This window comes from Ascaphus truei, unplaced genomic scaffold, assembly GCF_040206685.1.
Source record: "Ascaphus truei isolate aAscTru1 unplaced genomic scaffold, aAscTru1.hap1 HAP1_SCAFFOLD_808, whole genome shotgun sequence".
In the NCBI taxonomy this organism is placed as follows: Eukaryota; Metazoa; Chordata; class Amphibia; order Anura; family Ascaphidae; genus Ascaphus; species Ascaphus truei.
In genome coordinates this window covers 111,126-125,803 of record NW_027457143.1, presented here as the reverse complement: position 1 = coordinate 125,803, position 14,678 = coordinate 111,126, and the positions used below count along the sequence as shown (strand labels likewise).

Genomic DNA, 14,678 nt, shown 5'->3' with positions numbered 1-14,678 from the left:
CTTAGCCAATGCCAGGAGCAGGCTGGCGAGGAGATCCCTGGGCTTATAAATGGCTAGCTTAGCCAATGCCAGGAGCAGGCCGGCGAGGAGATCCCAGGGCTTATAAATGGCTAGCTTAGCCAGTGCCAGGAGCAGGCCGACGAGGAGATCCCTGGGCTTATAAATGGCCAGCTTAGCCAATGCCAGGAGCAGGCTGGCGAGGAGATCCCTGGGCTTATAAATGGCTAGCTTAGCCAATGCCAGGAGCAGGCTGACGAGGAGATCCCTGGGCTTATAAATGGCTAGCTTAGCCAGTGCCAGGAGCAGGCTGACGGGGAGATCCCAGGGCTTATAAATGGCTATCTTAGCCATTGCCAGGAGCAGGCTGGCGAGGAGATCCCTGGGCTTATAAATGGCTAGCTTAGCCAATGCCACGAGCAGGCTGACGAGGAGATCCCTGGGCTTATAAATGGCTAGCTTAGCCAATGCCAGGAGCAGGCTGGCGAGGAGATCCCTGGGCTTATAAATGGCTAGCTTAGCCAATGCCAGGAGCAGGCTGGCGAGGAGATCCCAGGGCTTATAAATGGCTAGCTTAGCCAATGCCAGGAGCAGGCTGGCGAGGAGATCCCAGGGCTTATAAATGGCTAGCTTAGCCAGTGCCAGGAGCAGGCCGACGAGGAGATCCCTGGGCTTATAAATGGCCAGCTTAGCCAATGCCAGGAGCAGGCCGGCGAGGAGATCCCTGGGCTTATAAATGGCTAGCTTAGCCAATGCCAGGAGCAGGCTGGCGAGGAGATCCCTGGGCTTATAAATGGCTAGCAGCCAATGCCAGGAGCAGGCTGGCGAGGAGATCCCTGGGCTTATAAATGGCTAGCTTAGCCAATGCCACGAGCAGGCTGACGAGGAGATCCCTGGGCTTATAAATGGCTAGCTTAGCCAATGCCAGGAGCAGGCTGGCGAGGAGATCCCTGGGCTTATAAATGGCTAGCTTAGCCAATGCCAGGAGCAGGCTGGCGAGGAGATCCCAGGGCTTATAAATGGCTAGCTTAGCCAATGCCAGGAGCAGGCTGGCGAGGAGATCCCAGGGCTTATAAATGGCTAGCTTAGCCAGTGCCAGGAGCAGGCCGACGAGGAGATCCCTGGGCTTATAAATGGCCAGCTTAGCCAATGCCAGGAGCAGGCCGGCGAGGAGATCCCTGGGCTTATAAATGGCTAGCTTAGCCAATGCCAGGAGCAGGCTGGCGAGGAGATCCCTGGGCTTATAAATGGCTAGCAGCCAATGCCAGGAGCAGGTTGGCGAGGAGATCCCTGGGCTTATTGTCCCGGGACACTGGGCACCCAAAAATAAAAAGGTGAGGGGAAAAGTGCAGCCAGAACTGCAGGAGAAGGCCCCTCACGGTGGATAAGAGGGGCTGCAGTCTGGCGCAGCTAAAATAAATATGGTACACGGACTCCCGCTCGCCACAGAAGGGGCAGGTGGCGGGGGAGTCCGTGAAGTGGGTCAGGTACTCTCCCGTGCTCAGTGCACCGTGGAGGACTCTCCAACTCAAATCCCCGTCGGGACGGGGAACCAACTCCGAATAGAGTTCCCTCCACCGGGGCCTCTCGCCCTCATTTGCAGGAAGTACCCGCCTCCAGATGGCATCGGGGCGGGCTACAAGGGTGAGGTAGTGCACTGTGTGGAGCACGAGAGAGTACAGGCCTTTCCTCGGCATGCCGCGGAAACATGCCGGGGACATGTCCCCCAACCTGCTGAGGATGGGGGCGAGAGGAGCCTGAGGGGGTTGCCGTGGTTTGGGTACCACGCAAAGATCCGGAGAGCTAGGGTTGACAGGTTGACAAGGCTCTCCGGTCTGCAATACCCCCTCGATGAATGTGTGTGAGTCGGGGGGTGGATGGCATCTTTAATCTCCTGGATCAGACGACGAGGGACGCGGGCAGTAGGCAGACCCCAACGGTGTGCGAGCACCTCTGCCCTTACCCAGTCCCATCGTTCGTAGTCCAGGAGATCCCCGACTCTGGTCACCCACGCCAGGATTAGTTGGCGACAGATAAAGGGTGAATCCTATGTCCGAGCCCTCACTGCTGGATTAAACAGAAGGGGCTCGGTGAGGAAACCAACCCCCACCGCCGCCTGTCCTTTCCTGGTCGCGGAGACCTGGCTCCAGGCCCTTAGTAAGTCCCGGTAGTATGCCGGCAGCACCGAGAAGTCTCTACCTAACCCTTCGGGCCTGGTGATAAACAGTTGCCGGTCATACCCCATATTGCGTAGCTGGCGAAAGAAACTGGTCGCCAGCTGGCACCACTGCGGAAGCGGATCTGCGAATATCTCTGCAGGTATTGGTGGCGGAAAGTGTGTATCTGGGAGCGGACACACACCACTCCCTGTCCACCCTCCTCCAGAGGGAGGCACGCAACACCCGCAGAGACCCAATGCTTCCCCATCCAGAGAAAGTCCAGCAACTTCCTCTGGATCCTGCTGACAAATTCAGGGGTTGGACCCATGGCTATCATCCGGTGCCACAGCTGACTGGCCACCAGCTGGTTGATCACCAGGGTTCTTCCCCTGAGGGAAAGCATTTTCAACAGATACGCCCACGACCCCAGACGAGCGATGACTCGTTCTTCAAGATCACTGAAGTTTTCTGGGGCCGGGTTCTCCGCAGCAGACAGGTAGACTCCCAGATACATGAGAGTATCGCTCCCCCACGAGACATTACGAACGTGGGGAGCAAGGAGTCCACCTGTTAGGGACCCACCAAAAGGTCGAAGCACTTGGACCAGTTGATGTAGACCTCTTGGCACGCTTGTGCCCGCTCCAGATCAACTAGGTCCTGGGACATGAGGAGCAAGTCATCGGCATAGGCCGACAGGACTACCCGCATGTTGGGCTCTCGCAGCACCAGCCGGTGAGCCTCCTAAGTAGGCAGAGGAAAAGCTCGATGGCCAGCGCGTACAGTTGCCCGGACAGGGGGCATCCTTGACGTACTCCCCGACCAAACGCCAATGGTGCCATCAGGGACCAATTAATCTTCACCAGACAGTCTGCAGAGGCGTACAGCATCTGGAGAAGGCCCACAAATTGTGGGTCAAAGCCAAACGCCTGCAGGGTCTGCATGAGGTAACGGTGATCCACCCGGTCAAACGCCTTCTCCTGATCTACGGACAGGAAGGCGAGTGACAGACCAGTCCTCTGCGCGTAGTGTATCAGGTCCCGAACCAGAAAAATGTTGTCATGAATGCTCCGGCCCGGGATAGTATAGGACTGGACGGGGTGAATCGCCTCTGCCAGCACGGACTTGAGCCTCAGCGAGAGTGCTTTGGCTACGATCTTATATTCCGTGCTGAGCAGTGAGACCGGTCGCCAATTAGAGATCTGGTGGGGATCCCCCTTCTTCGGCAGCAGAGACAATACTGCCCGCCGACACGAAAGGGGCATCTCACCGGTCTCCAGGGCTTCGGCCAGGACCTCGGTGAAATCAGGTCCCAGCATCTCCCAGAAAAACTGGAAGAACTCCACAGTCAGCCCGTCTAGCCCCGGCACTTTTCCGTGGGACATGAGACTGAGGGCTTCAGAGAGCTCGGCCAGAGTCAAAGGTAACTCAAGCCGCTCCCTTCCACCCTCGCTGACTGTGGGAAGCCCCTCCCATAAGACCCTGCATGCGTTTGGCTGGATGGACTCCGGAGTAAAAAGGTCTACGTAGAACCTCCGGGCTCTGTCCCGTATGCTCTCCGGGTCCATCAGAGGGGTACCGTCCTCTGCCAGTAAGCAGGTGACATGTTTACGGTTTCCCCTCTTTTTCTCCTGCGCGTAGAAGAGGCGCGACCCGCGACCCATCTCCCGAAGGGAGTGGATGCGGGATCGCACGTACACCCCCCGAGCTCTCCGATCTTCCATGTCCCGGAGAGCGCACTTCCTCTCCACGTACGCACTCTGCAGGTATTGGCCCTCTGCCACAGATAGCCGCTCCTCGAGATCGAGCACCTCCCCCCTAAGGGCCTCGATCTCAACATCGCGCCTCCTGCTAGCACCTTTGGCGTGCTCCTGACAAACGAGGCGCAGACGAACCTTGCCCACGTCCCACCACTGCTCTAACGTGGCAAAGTCCGACCTGCAACCTCTCCAGGCCATCCAAAAGTCTCGGACCGTCATCGCAAACCCCTTGTCCTCCAACAACGTATTGTTGAAGTGCCAATAGGCGGCCGAGGGCGCTGCTGGTAGTAGCGCCACCATCACGGACGCACAATTGTGGTCCGAAAACGGCGCCAGCCTAATGGCACTGGACTGGGCTCGCGACAGGCTGTGGCTGGATATATACAGCCTGCGATCCGGGACGAGGACATCCGTTCACCCATATACAGTACACCCTAACATGGGTGAACTCAGTGGATGCCCCGGGATGTTGTTCTCGCCAGACGTCTACCAAGGAGTTGCGGGCGATGATCTCCTGCAGGGTCGACGAAGAGTACGGGTGTGGCTCCGGACCATTCCGATCCAGAGCCTCGAGGGTGCAGTTGAAATCACCCCCGAGCACCACGTATTCGTTCACGTCGACTGTCTCCAGATGTTCAGACAGTCTGACGAAGATCTGCATTCTCAAGGGTCCGGTGGCAGAAGCATACACATTCAAGAAATTGAACGTGTAGTCCTCGTGCCGGACCCTGAGATGCAACAGGCGGCCTGGAACAACAGCTTTGGCAAGCAGCAGCTCTGGCTGAAAGGACTCCGAGAACAGGGTCACCACCCCACTAGATGACGAGGTGAGGTAGCTGAAGAAGACCCTGCCTCGCCACTCCAGATGCCAGCTGGCTTCAGCCTCTGAAGTGGTATGGGTTACTTGCAGGAAACTCACAGAATACCCTCCCTTCTGTAAAAAGGAGAGTACCTGGAACCTGCGAAACCCGTCCCTACAGCCATTTGCATTAAGCGTACCGATACTCAAAGCCATTGGTAGTCAGGAGTTTTCCTTGTGCTTCCCACAGGCGCTCAGGGTGTTCAATTTTGAGTAGCCATATGGGCTCGCAATAAGTGGTAAAACTTCAGGGCGCGAACATGGTCAAGGGTCCCAGAGTTTTGGGCCCTGGGGTTGGCCCTCATATATTCCGTGAGAGAGTGGAGAATGAGTGAGGCATCCTTCCACCTCTCGAGGGCCAACTGCACCTTCATACTTCTCTGCCCATAGAGGGTACTTTCCAGGAACTCGGCTAGTTCCTGGGCAGGGATAACTGGGGCAAGGAGTCCACCGACTCTGCAGTGTCAGAGGACTCCTTCTCCCTGAGCCCCAACTCCCCGGGCTCCTCTTGGCTGATGATCTCAAAACTCCCGCCCTTCCCTGCGGAAGTTTATTTCCTCAGCCTTAGAATGGATCCCCCCTTTGGTGTTTTCATGGGGGCGTCCATTGTACCCTCTACATTTGACCCTGGGGTGGAAAGTTCAGGGGCAGCTGGTGGTGGTTGGGTGGAGGCAGTGGCCCCACAAGTGACCTTGGGGGCCACAGAGGCACGCAGTGCCTTCACCACTTCCTCCACCGCCACCTGGGCAGATGAGATATCGCAGGGGCCTGCAGTAATCGTGAGAGGATTCCCCTCGGCGAACACCCCATGGGGGAGGGTCCAGCCCAGCAGGCGCCTCCTGCAGAGAGCCCAATGGAGACTCCACACAGAGAGGGCCCACATCTGATGCCTCCCTGATGTAATTTGGAGTACTCGCCACAACAACCCCACTCATATCTGCCTCCCCTGCTCCATCCCCCACACCCCCAACAACCCCCTTAGTCCCATCCATGGGGGTCAGCCCAAGTTCTTCCCCTCATTCGGTGACATGAGCTGGGGCATTGCCCCAGGGGTGCTACCTGAAGGTGGCACAGCCAGAGGGGGATCCTGGCCGACACCTGAAGACAGCTGCATCCGGTGTGGCAGATCCACCGAAACACAAGTCCCCGGGGACTAGCTTCCAATTGAGAGGGGTATTGGAAGGCACCCCAATGTCTATGTCCACCCCTGAAACGTTGGGTACCTCCGTTTTCCCTCTCACTTCCTCCAGATCCCATGAGCCTAAAGCCTCACCAGCTTGGGGATCCTAAGTGGGGTACCGGACACACTGGCTGATCTTAACCAGTGGCCCGGACCACCCTGTGCGGAACTGAAGCTATGTCCCACTTAGGAGTCTTTAGAGCGTGAATCTAGGAAGGTTCACCCTCCTCGTCCTTAGCCACCCTCCTCGTCTTTAGCCACCCTCCTCGTCCTTAGCCACCCTCCTCGTCCTTTGCCACCCTACGGTTGGTTTTAAACTTCTTCCTGTGGATTGATTCCCCAGGAGAGGAGGAGGGCGAGAGGAGGAGGGCGAGAGGAGGAGGGTGGGGAGGAAGAGGGTGGGAGGAGGAGGGGAGGTGAGAGGAGGAGGTGGGATGGATAGAGAGGGAGGAGGGGGGTTGCTGAGTGGGGTAGAGAGGGAGAAAGAAAGGAGGGAGAGAGTGAGGCGGTGAGGTGAGAGGGGGTGGGTGGTGAGAGATGAGGGGGAGAGGTGAGAGAGGAGGGGGAGACATGAGAGGTGAGAGTGGAGGGGGAGAGGTGAGAAGAAGAGGAGGGGGAGAGGGGAGAAGTGAGAGGAAGAGGAGGGGGATACGAGAGAGGATGGGGAGAGATGAAAGAGGAGGGGGAGAGGTGAGAGAGGAGGGGGAGACATGAGAGATGAGAGAGGAGGGGGAGAGGTGAGAGGAAGAGGAGGGGGAGACATGAGAGATGAGAGAGGAGGGGGGGAGGTGAGGAAGAGGAGGGGGACAGATAGATCTGACACTGTCCTTTCTCAGGAGCACTCTCTGCACAGCTGGGTTACACTCTTGTGCTGGACGCGGGGCGCTCTCAGACTCGGGCGCTATTCACAGAGATGGGACGCTCTCTGGACAGAGTGCTGCAGCTGAGAGAGGGGAATGTGTGTGAGAAGCACTCTGTTACCCTGCCTGTGAGTAACTCTCCCACAGACAGTCTCTCTCTGTCTCCCACAGACTGTCTCTCTCTGTCTCCCACAGACTGTCTCTCTCTGTCTCCCACAGACTGTCTCTCTCTGTCTCCCACAGACTGTCTCTCTCTGTCTCCCACAGACTGTCCCTCTCTGTCTCCCACAGACTGTCCCTCTCTGTCTCCCACAGACTGTCCCTCTCTGTCTCCCACAGACTGTCTCTCTCTGTCTCCCACAGACTGTCTCTCTCTGTCTCCCACAGACTGTCTCTCTCTGTCTCCCACAGACTGTCTCTCTCTGTCTGCCTGGTGTCTCTCTCTGTCTCCCACAGACTGTCTCTCTCTGTCTCCCTGGTGTCTCTCTCTGTCTCCCTGGTGTCTCTCTCTGTCTCCCTGGTGTCTCTCTCTGTCTCCCTGGTGTCTCTCTCTGTCTCCCTGGTGTCTCTCTCTGTCTCCCTGGTGTCTCTCTCTGTCTGCCTGGTGTCTCTCTCTGTCTCCCACAGACTGTCTCTCTCTGTCTCCCTGGTGTCTCTCTCTGTCTCCCTGGTGTCTCTCTCTGTCTCCCTGGTGTCTCTCTCTGTCTCCCTGGTGTCTCTCTCTGTCTCCCTGGTGTCTCTCTCTGTCTCCCACAGACTGTCTCTCTCTGTCTCCCTGGTGTCTCTCTCTGTCTCCCTGGTGTCTCTCTCTGTCTCCCTGGTGTCTCTCTCTGTCTCCCTGGTGTCTCTCTCTGTCTCCCACAGGGTGTCTCTCTCTGTCTCCCTGGTGTCTCTCTCTGTCTCCCTGGTGTCTCTCTCTGTCTCCCACAGGGTGTCTCTCTCTGTCTCCCTGGTGTCTCTCTCTGTCTCCCACAGACTGTCTCTCTCTGTCTCCCTGGTGTCTCTCTCTGTCTCCCACAGGGTGTCTCTCTCTGTCTCCCACAGGGTGTCTCTCTCTGTCTCCCACAGGGTGTCTCTCTCTGTCTCCCACAGGGTGTCTCTCTCTGTCTCCCTGGTGTCTCTCTCTGTCTCCCACAGGGTGTCTCTCTCTGTCTCCCTGGTGTCTCTCTCTGTCTCCCACAGGGTGTCTCTCTCTGTCTCCCACAGACTGTCTCTCTCTGTCTCCCACAGACTGTCTCTCTCTGTCTCCCACAGACTGTCTCTCTCTGTCTCCCACAGACTGTCTCTCTCTGTCTCCCTGGTGTCTCTCTCTGTCTCCCTGGTGTCTCTCTCTGTCTCCCTGGTGTCTCTCTCTGTCTCCCACAGACTGTCTCTCTCTGTCTCCCACAGACTGTCTCTCCCTGTCTCCCTGGTGTCTCTCTCTGTCTCCCTGGTGTCTCTCTCTGTCTCCCTGGTTTCTCTCTCTGTCTCCCTGGTGTCTCTCTCTGTCTCCCTGGTGTCTCTCTCTGTCTCCCACAGACTGTCTCTCTCTGTCTCCCTGGTGTCTCTCTCTGTCTCCCTGGTGTCTCTCTCTGTCTCCCTGGTGTCTCTCTCTGTCTCCCACAGACTGTCTCTCTCTGTCTCCCTGGTGTCTCTCTCTGTCTCCCTGGTGTCTCTCTCTGTCTCCCACAGGGTGTCTCTCTCTGTCTCCCACAGGGTGTATCTCTCTGTCTCCCACAGGGTGTCTCTCTCTGTCTCCCACAGGGTGTCTCTCTCTGTCTCCCTGGTGTCTCTCTCTGTCTCCCACAGGGTGTCTCTCTCTGTCTCCCTGGTGTCTCTCTCTCTGTCTCCCACAGGATGTCTCTCTCTGTCTCCCTGGTGTCTCTCTCTGTCTCCCACAGGGTGTCTCTCTCTGTCTCCCACAGACTGTCTCTCTCTGTCTCCCACAGACTGTCTCTCTCTGTCTCCCTGGTGTCTCTCTCTGTCTCCCTGGTGTCTCTCTCTGTCTCCCTGGTGTCTCTCTCTGTCTCCCACAGGGTGTCTCTCTGTCTCCCTGGTGTCTCTCTCTGTCTCCCACAGACTGTCTCTCTCTGTCTCCCTGGTGTCTCTCTCTGTCTCCCTGGTGTCTCTCTCTGTCTCCCTGGTGTCTCTCTCTGTCTCCCACAGACTGTCTCTCTCTGTCTCCCTGGTGTCTCTCTCTGTCTCCCTGGTGTCTCTCTCTGTCTCCCACAGGGTGTCTCTCTCTGTCTCCCTGGTGTCTCTCTCTGTCTCCCTGGTGTCTCTCTCTGTCTCCCTGGTGTCTCTCTCTGTCTCCCTGGTGTCTCTCTCTGTCTCCCTGGTGTCTCTCTCTGTCTCCCTGGTGTCTCTCTCTGTCTCCCTGGTGTCTCTCTCTGTCTCCCACAGACTGTCTCTCTCTGTCTCCCACAGACTGTCTCTCTCTGTCTCCCTGGTGTCTCTCTCTGTCTCCCACAGGGTGTTTCTCTCTGTCTCCCTGGTGTCTCTCTCTGTCTCCCACAGACTGTCTCTCTCTGTCTCCCACAGGGTGTCTCTCTCTGTCTCCCTGGTGTCTCTCTCTGTCTCCCTGGTGTCTCTCTCTGTCTCCCACAGACTGTCTCTCTCTGTCTCCCACAGACTGTCTCTCTCTGTCTCCCTGGTGTCTCTCTCTGTCTCCCACAGGGTGTCTCTCTCTGTCTCCCTGGTGTCTCTCTCTGTCTCCCACAGACTGTCTCTCTCTGTCTCCCACAGACTGTCTCTCTCTGTCTCCCACAGGGTGTCTCTCTCTGTCTCCCTGGTGTCTCTCTCTGTCTCCCTGGTGTCTCTCTCTGTCTCCCACAGACTGTCTCTCTCTGTCTCCCACAGACTGTCTCTCTCTGTCTCCCTGGTGTCTCTCTCTGTCTCCCACAGGGTGTCTCTCTCTGTCTCCCACAGACTGTCTCTCTCTGTCTCCCACAGACTGTCTCTCTCTGTCTCCCACAGACTGTCTCTCTCTGTCTCCCTGGTGTCTCTCTCTGTCTCCCACAGGGTGTCTCTCTCTGTCTCCCACAGGGTGTCTCTCTCTGTCTCCCACAGGGTGTCTCTCTCTGTCTCCCACAGGGTGTCTCTCTCTGTCTCCCACAGGGTGTCTCTCTCTGTCTCCCTGGTGTCTCTCTCTGTCTCCCTGGTGTCTCTCTCTGTCTCCCTGGTGTCTCTCTCTGTCTCCCTGGTGTCTCTCTCTGTCTCCCTGGTGTCTCTCTAAGGCTGTGCTTATAGTGCCGGTGACGGAGCGACAGCGCTGCCTGAAATCTGGTGGTCACTGAAATTTGATTTCTTTTGGCGACGGTCTCCCACTGCGGCCAATCAGAGAGCTTCTCTGTCCCTCTGCCCTGCCCTTTTGTGACATCACTGGCCTTGTAGCCAGCGACATCGCCTAAACTTAAAATATAACTTTCGCAATGGCGACGGGTGACGTCATCGGTCGCGTCGCCGGCACTGTAAGCGCGGCCTAATTCTTTCACCTCATTTGTTACGCCTTTTTCTCTGCAGTCTGTTAATCTCAATCTCTCTTTCTCCCTCAGTGGGTAAGGTGCCAGAGGGCAGTGTCTCTGTAGGGAGTGGGTAGGTCCCCAGTGGGTATGGTGCCAGGGGGTAGTGTCTCTGTAGGGTGTGGGTAGGTCCCCAGTGGGTAAGGTGCCAGAGGGTAGTGTCTCTGTAGGGTGTGGGTAGGTCCCCAGTGGGTAAGGTGCCAGAGGGTAGTGTCTCTGTAGGGTGTGGGTAGGTCCCCAGTGGGTAAGGTGCCAGAGGGTAGTGTCTCTGTAGGGTGTGGGTAGGTCCCCAGTGGGTAAGGTGCCAGGGGGTAGTGTGTCTGTAGGGAGTGGGTCAGGTCCCCAGTGGGTAAGGTGCCAGGGGGTAGTGTCTCTGTAGGGTGTGGGTCAGGTCCCCAGTGGGTATGGTGCCAGGGGGTAGTGTGTCTGTAGGGAGTGGGTCAGGTCCCCAGTGGGTAAGGTGCCAGGGGGTAGTGTCTCTGTAGGGAGTGGGTAGATCCCAGTGGGTAAGGTGCCCGGGTGCAGTGTCTCTATAGGGTGTGGGTAGGTCCCCAGTGGGTAAGGTGCCAGGGGGTAGTTTCTCTGTGAGGAGTGGGTAGGTCCCCAGTGGGTAAGGTGCCAAGGGGTAGTGTCTCTGTGAGGAGTGGGTAGGTCCCCAGTGGGTAAGGTGCCAGGGGGTAGTGTCTCTGTAGGGTGTGGGTAGGTCCCCAGTGGGTAAGGTGCCAGGGGGTAGTTTCTCTGTGAGGAGTGGGTAGGTCCCCAGTGGGTAAGGTGCCAGGGGGCAGTGTCTCTGTGAGGAGTGGGTAGGTCCCCAGTGGGTAAGGTGCCAGGGGGCAGTGTCTCTGTAGGGAGTGGGTAGGTCCCCAGTGGGTATGGAGCCCTGGTGCAGTGTCTGTAGGGAGTGGGTAGGTCCCCAGTGGGTATGGTGCCCTGGTGCAGTGTCTGTAGGGAGTGGGTCGGTCCCCAGTGGGTAAGGTGCCCGGGTGTAGTCTCTGTAGGGAGTGGGTCGGTCCCCAGTGGGTATGGTTCCCGGGTGCAGTCTCTGTAGGGAGTGGGTCGGTCCCCAGTGGGTAAGGTGCCCGGGTGCAGTCTCTGTAGGGAGTGGGTCGGTCCCCAGTGGGTAAGGTGCCCGGGTGCAGTCTCTGTAGGGAGTGGGTAGGTCCCCAGTGGGTATGGTGCCCTGGTGCAGTGTCTGTAGGGAGTGGGTAGGTCCCCAGTGGGTAAGGTGCCCGGGTGTAGTCTCTGTAGGGAGTGGGTAGGTCCCCAGTGGGTAAGGTGCCCGGGTGTAGTCTCTGTAGGGAGTGGGTAGGTCCCCAGTGGGTAATGGAAACAAAAAGAAAACAGCGCACAACGCCAAATAGTGAAGCAAGTAATAAAAATGTATTACAATATTAAAGGGGTATAAAATCTGCGTACATCAAATAGAAAATTCATAAGCATTTAGTGTGTATCACACTCAGTTACCACTCCATGGTTGTAGACAGGGGAATCTGGTACTCAGCTTTCTCTGCAGGAGCCTCTGTGGTGGTTGTGGGGCACAGGATCCCTCGTACACTTTTCATCCAGCAGGATGCTGCTTTCAGGGGAGTTCCTTAACAGCAGTCTGGCTCCACTGCAGGTTCAGGCACTCAGTGGGACCGAGTCTCAAGCGGCAGTATGCCTCTTCCAGGGGGTTTTTCCCTTACAGTCCTTCGTTTCTCCTGTGGAGATTTCACCGTTTTATCGGCTGCTGCAGTGGCCGGGCAGTTCAGAGCCGGTGGAAAGGCGCATAAACCGCTCAGTCAGCGCAATAACACCAAAAGATAATGGATTAAATGCAGATCCAGGGGATAATAAAAAACAATGTAGTGGCATACTGTAGGTTAAATACATCCAACGCGTTTCGTACATCTAAGTACTTCTTCAGGGAATAATTTTGGCCATTACCCAGAGGTCTTAAATACCTCTCAGAGATGTCTCATTGGTCAGACTATAAAAGTTAGACCAATCATCTGAGCCATGGTCAAAGTGATAGGGAAGATTTACTATTACTTATAAAACAACAACTTTATTGACAAAATTTAAAAACACAAATAAACAGTTAACTAACCTATAATCTAGCCTACCATAAATATAACATAAATATATAAAAAACCATGCTGGAATAAATGTTTTTATTATCCCCTGGATCTGCATTTAATCCATTATCTTTTGGTGTTATTGCGCTGACTGAGCGGTTTATGCGCCGCTATAGAGACTCTAAGGGACTTTCTCCTGCTCCTTCACCATTGCCACGGGAACTGTGACGTCACTCCGCCACACCACGTGACGGAGCGGCATCGTGGCACGCTGTGCAGGCGCACGCAATTGCGGAAGTGTTTGTTGAGCCTTTCCATCGGCTCTGAACTGCCCGGCCACTGCAGCAGCCGATAAAACGGTGAAATCTCCACAGGAGAAACGAAGGACTGTAAGGAAAAACCCCTGGAAGAGGCATATTGCCGCTTGAGACTCGGTTCCACTGAGTGCCTGAACCTGCAGTGGAGCCAGACTGCTGTCAAGGAACTCCCTTGAAAGCAGCATCCTGCTGGATGAAAAGTGTACGAGGGATCCTGTGCCCCACAACCACCACAGAGGCTCCTGTAGAGAAAGCTGAGTACCAGATTCCCCTGTCTACAACCATGGAGTGGTAACTGAGTGTGATACACACTAAATGCTTATGATTTTTCTATTTGATGTACGCAGATTTTATACCCCTTTAATATTGTAATACATTTTTATTACTTGCTTCACTATTTGGCGTTGTGCGCTGTTTTCTTTTTGTTTCCATTTCTTAGAGTGTGTGGGGTGCTGAGCCACCCCCAATGTTTATAGCAGCAGACGCCCTTATCAACCACACGGTTATGATATAATTTATTATACAATCACTTATTCACTTGGTATTGTGGTTTATTTAGTACATTTATGGTTTAGTCACTGCACTTTATTTATTTATAAGTAGGAGTTAGATAGTAGCGCACAGTTTATTCTTGTTTTTTCCGCAGTGGGTAAGGTGCCCGGGTGCAGTGTCTCTGTAGGGAGTGGGTCGGTCCCCAGTGGGTAAGGTGCCCGGGTGCAGTCTCTGTAGGGAGTGGGTAGGTCCCCAGTGGGTAAGGTGCCCGGGTGCAGTGTCTCTGTAGGGAGTGGGTAGCTCCCCAGTGGGTAAGGTGCCCGGGTGCAGTCTCTGTAGGGAGTGGGTCGGTCCCCAGTGGGTAAGGTGCCCGGGTGCAGTCCCTGTAGGGAGTGGGTCGGTCCCCAGTGGGTAAGGTGCCCGGGTGCAGTGCCCCCTCTCTCTCACACTCTCTCTCTCAGGAATGTGTAGACGACTCGCTCTCTCCTCTCCGCGTCGCTCTCAATTTCTCCCTTCTCGGGGAGCCTGTCTCTGGGCCGAAGCCTGTGCTGAGCGAGGACTCCCCGACCAACGTCTCCAGACAGGTATCCTGGGACGTGGGTGCTCAGTGGCAGAGCGGGGGGGGGGGGGATATAGTGCCTGCCCCGGGTCACACACAGTCAGTGGCAGAGCGGGGCGGGGGGGGGGGTATAGAGTGCCTGCCACGGGTCACACACAGTCAGTGGCAGAGCGGGGTGGGGGGTATAGAGTGTCTGCCCCGGGTCTCACACACAGTCAGTGGCAGAGCGGGGTGGGGGGTATAGAGTGCCTGCCCCGGGTCTCACACACAGTCAGTGGCAGAACGGGGGGGGTATAGAGTGCCTGCCCCGGGTCACACACAGTCAGTGTCAGAGCGGGGGGGGGGGGTATAGAGTGCCTGCCCCGGGTCTCACACAGTCAGTGGCAGAGCAGGGTGGTGGGTATAGAGTGCCTGCCCCGGGTCTCACACACAGTCAGTGGCAGAACGGGGGGTGGTATAGAGTGCCTGCCCCGGGTCTCACACAGTCAGTGGCAGAGCGGGGGGGGGGTATAGAGTGCCTGCCCCGGGTCTCACACACAGTCAGTGGCAGAGCGGGGCGGGGTATAGAGTGCCTGCCACGGGTCACACACAGTCAGTGGCAGAGCGGGGGGGGCATAGAGTGCCTGCCCCGGGTCACACACAGTCAGTGGCAGAGCGGTGGGGGGGGGGGTATAGAGTGCCTGCCCCGGGTCACACACAGTCAGTGGCAGAGCGGGGGGGGATATAGAGTGCCTGCCCCGGGTCACACACAGTCAGTGGCAGAGCGGGGGGGGTATAGAGTGCCTGCCCCGGGTCACACACAGTCAGTGGCAGAGCGGGGGGGGGGGTATAGAGTGCCTGCCGCGGGTCACACACAGTCAGTGGCAGAGCGGGGGGGAGGGGTATAGAGTGCCTGCTCCGGGTCTCACACACAGTCAGTGGCAGAGCGGGGCGGGGGGGTA

The 14,678-nt window shown here is 56.8% G+C and overlaps 1 protein-coding gene across 1 annotated transcript in view; it reads left to right on the top strand.

Annotated features, from left to right (window-relative positions):
• Window positions 1-14,678, top strand: part of LOC142486298 (integrin alpha-M-like) — a gene marked incomplete at its 5' end in the record, with an annotated part of 79,605 nt that overhangs the window by 47,118 nt on the left and 17,809 nt on the right. The window contains 8 exon segments of the mRNA XM_075584924.1: window positions 1,601-1,673; window positions 2,811-2,888; window positions 4,396-4,451; window positions 4,545-4,622; window positions 5,200-5,551; window positions 5,823-5,991; window positions 6,789-6,940; window positions 13,640-13,762. Coding sequence (XP_075441039.1) covers window positions 1,601-1,673; window positions 2,811-2,888; window positions 4,396-4,451; window positions 4,545-4,622; window positions 5,200-5,551; window positions 5,823-5,991; window positions 6,789-6,940; window positions 13,640-13,762 — 1,081 coding nt within the window.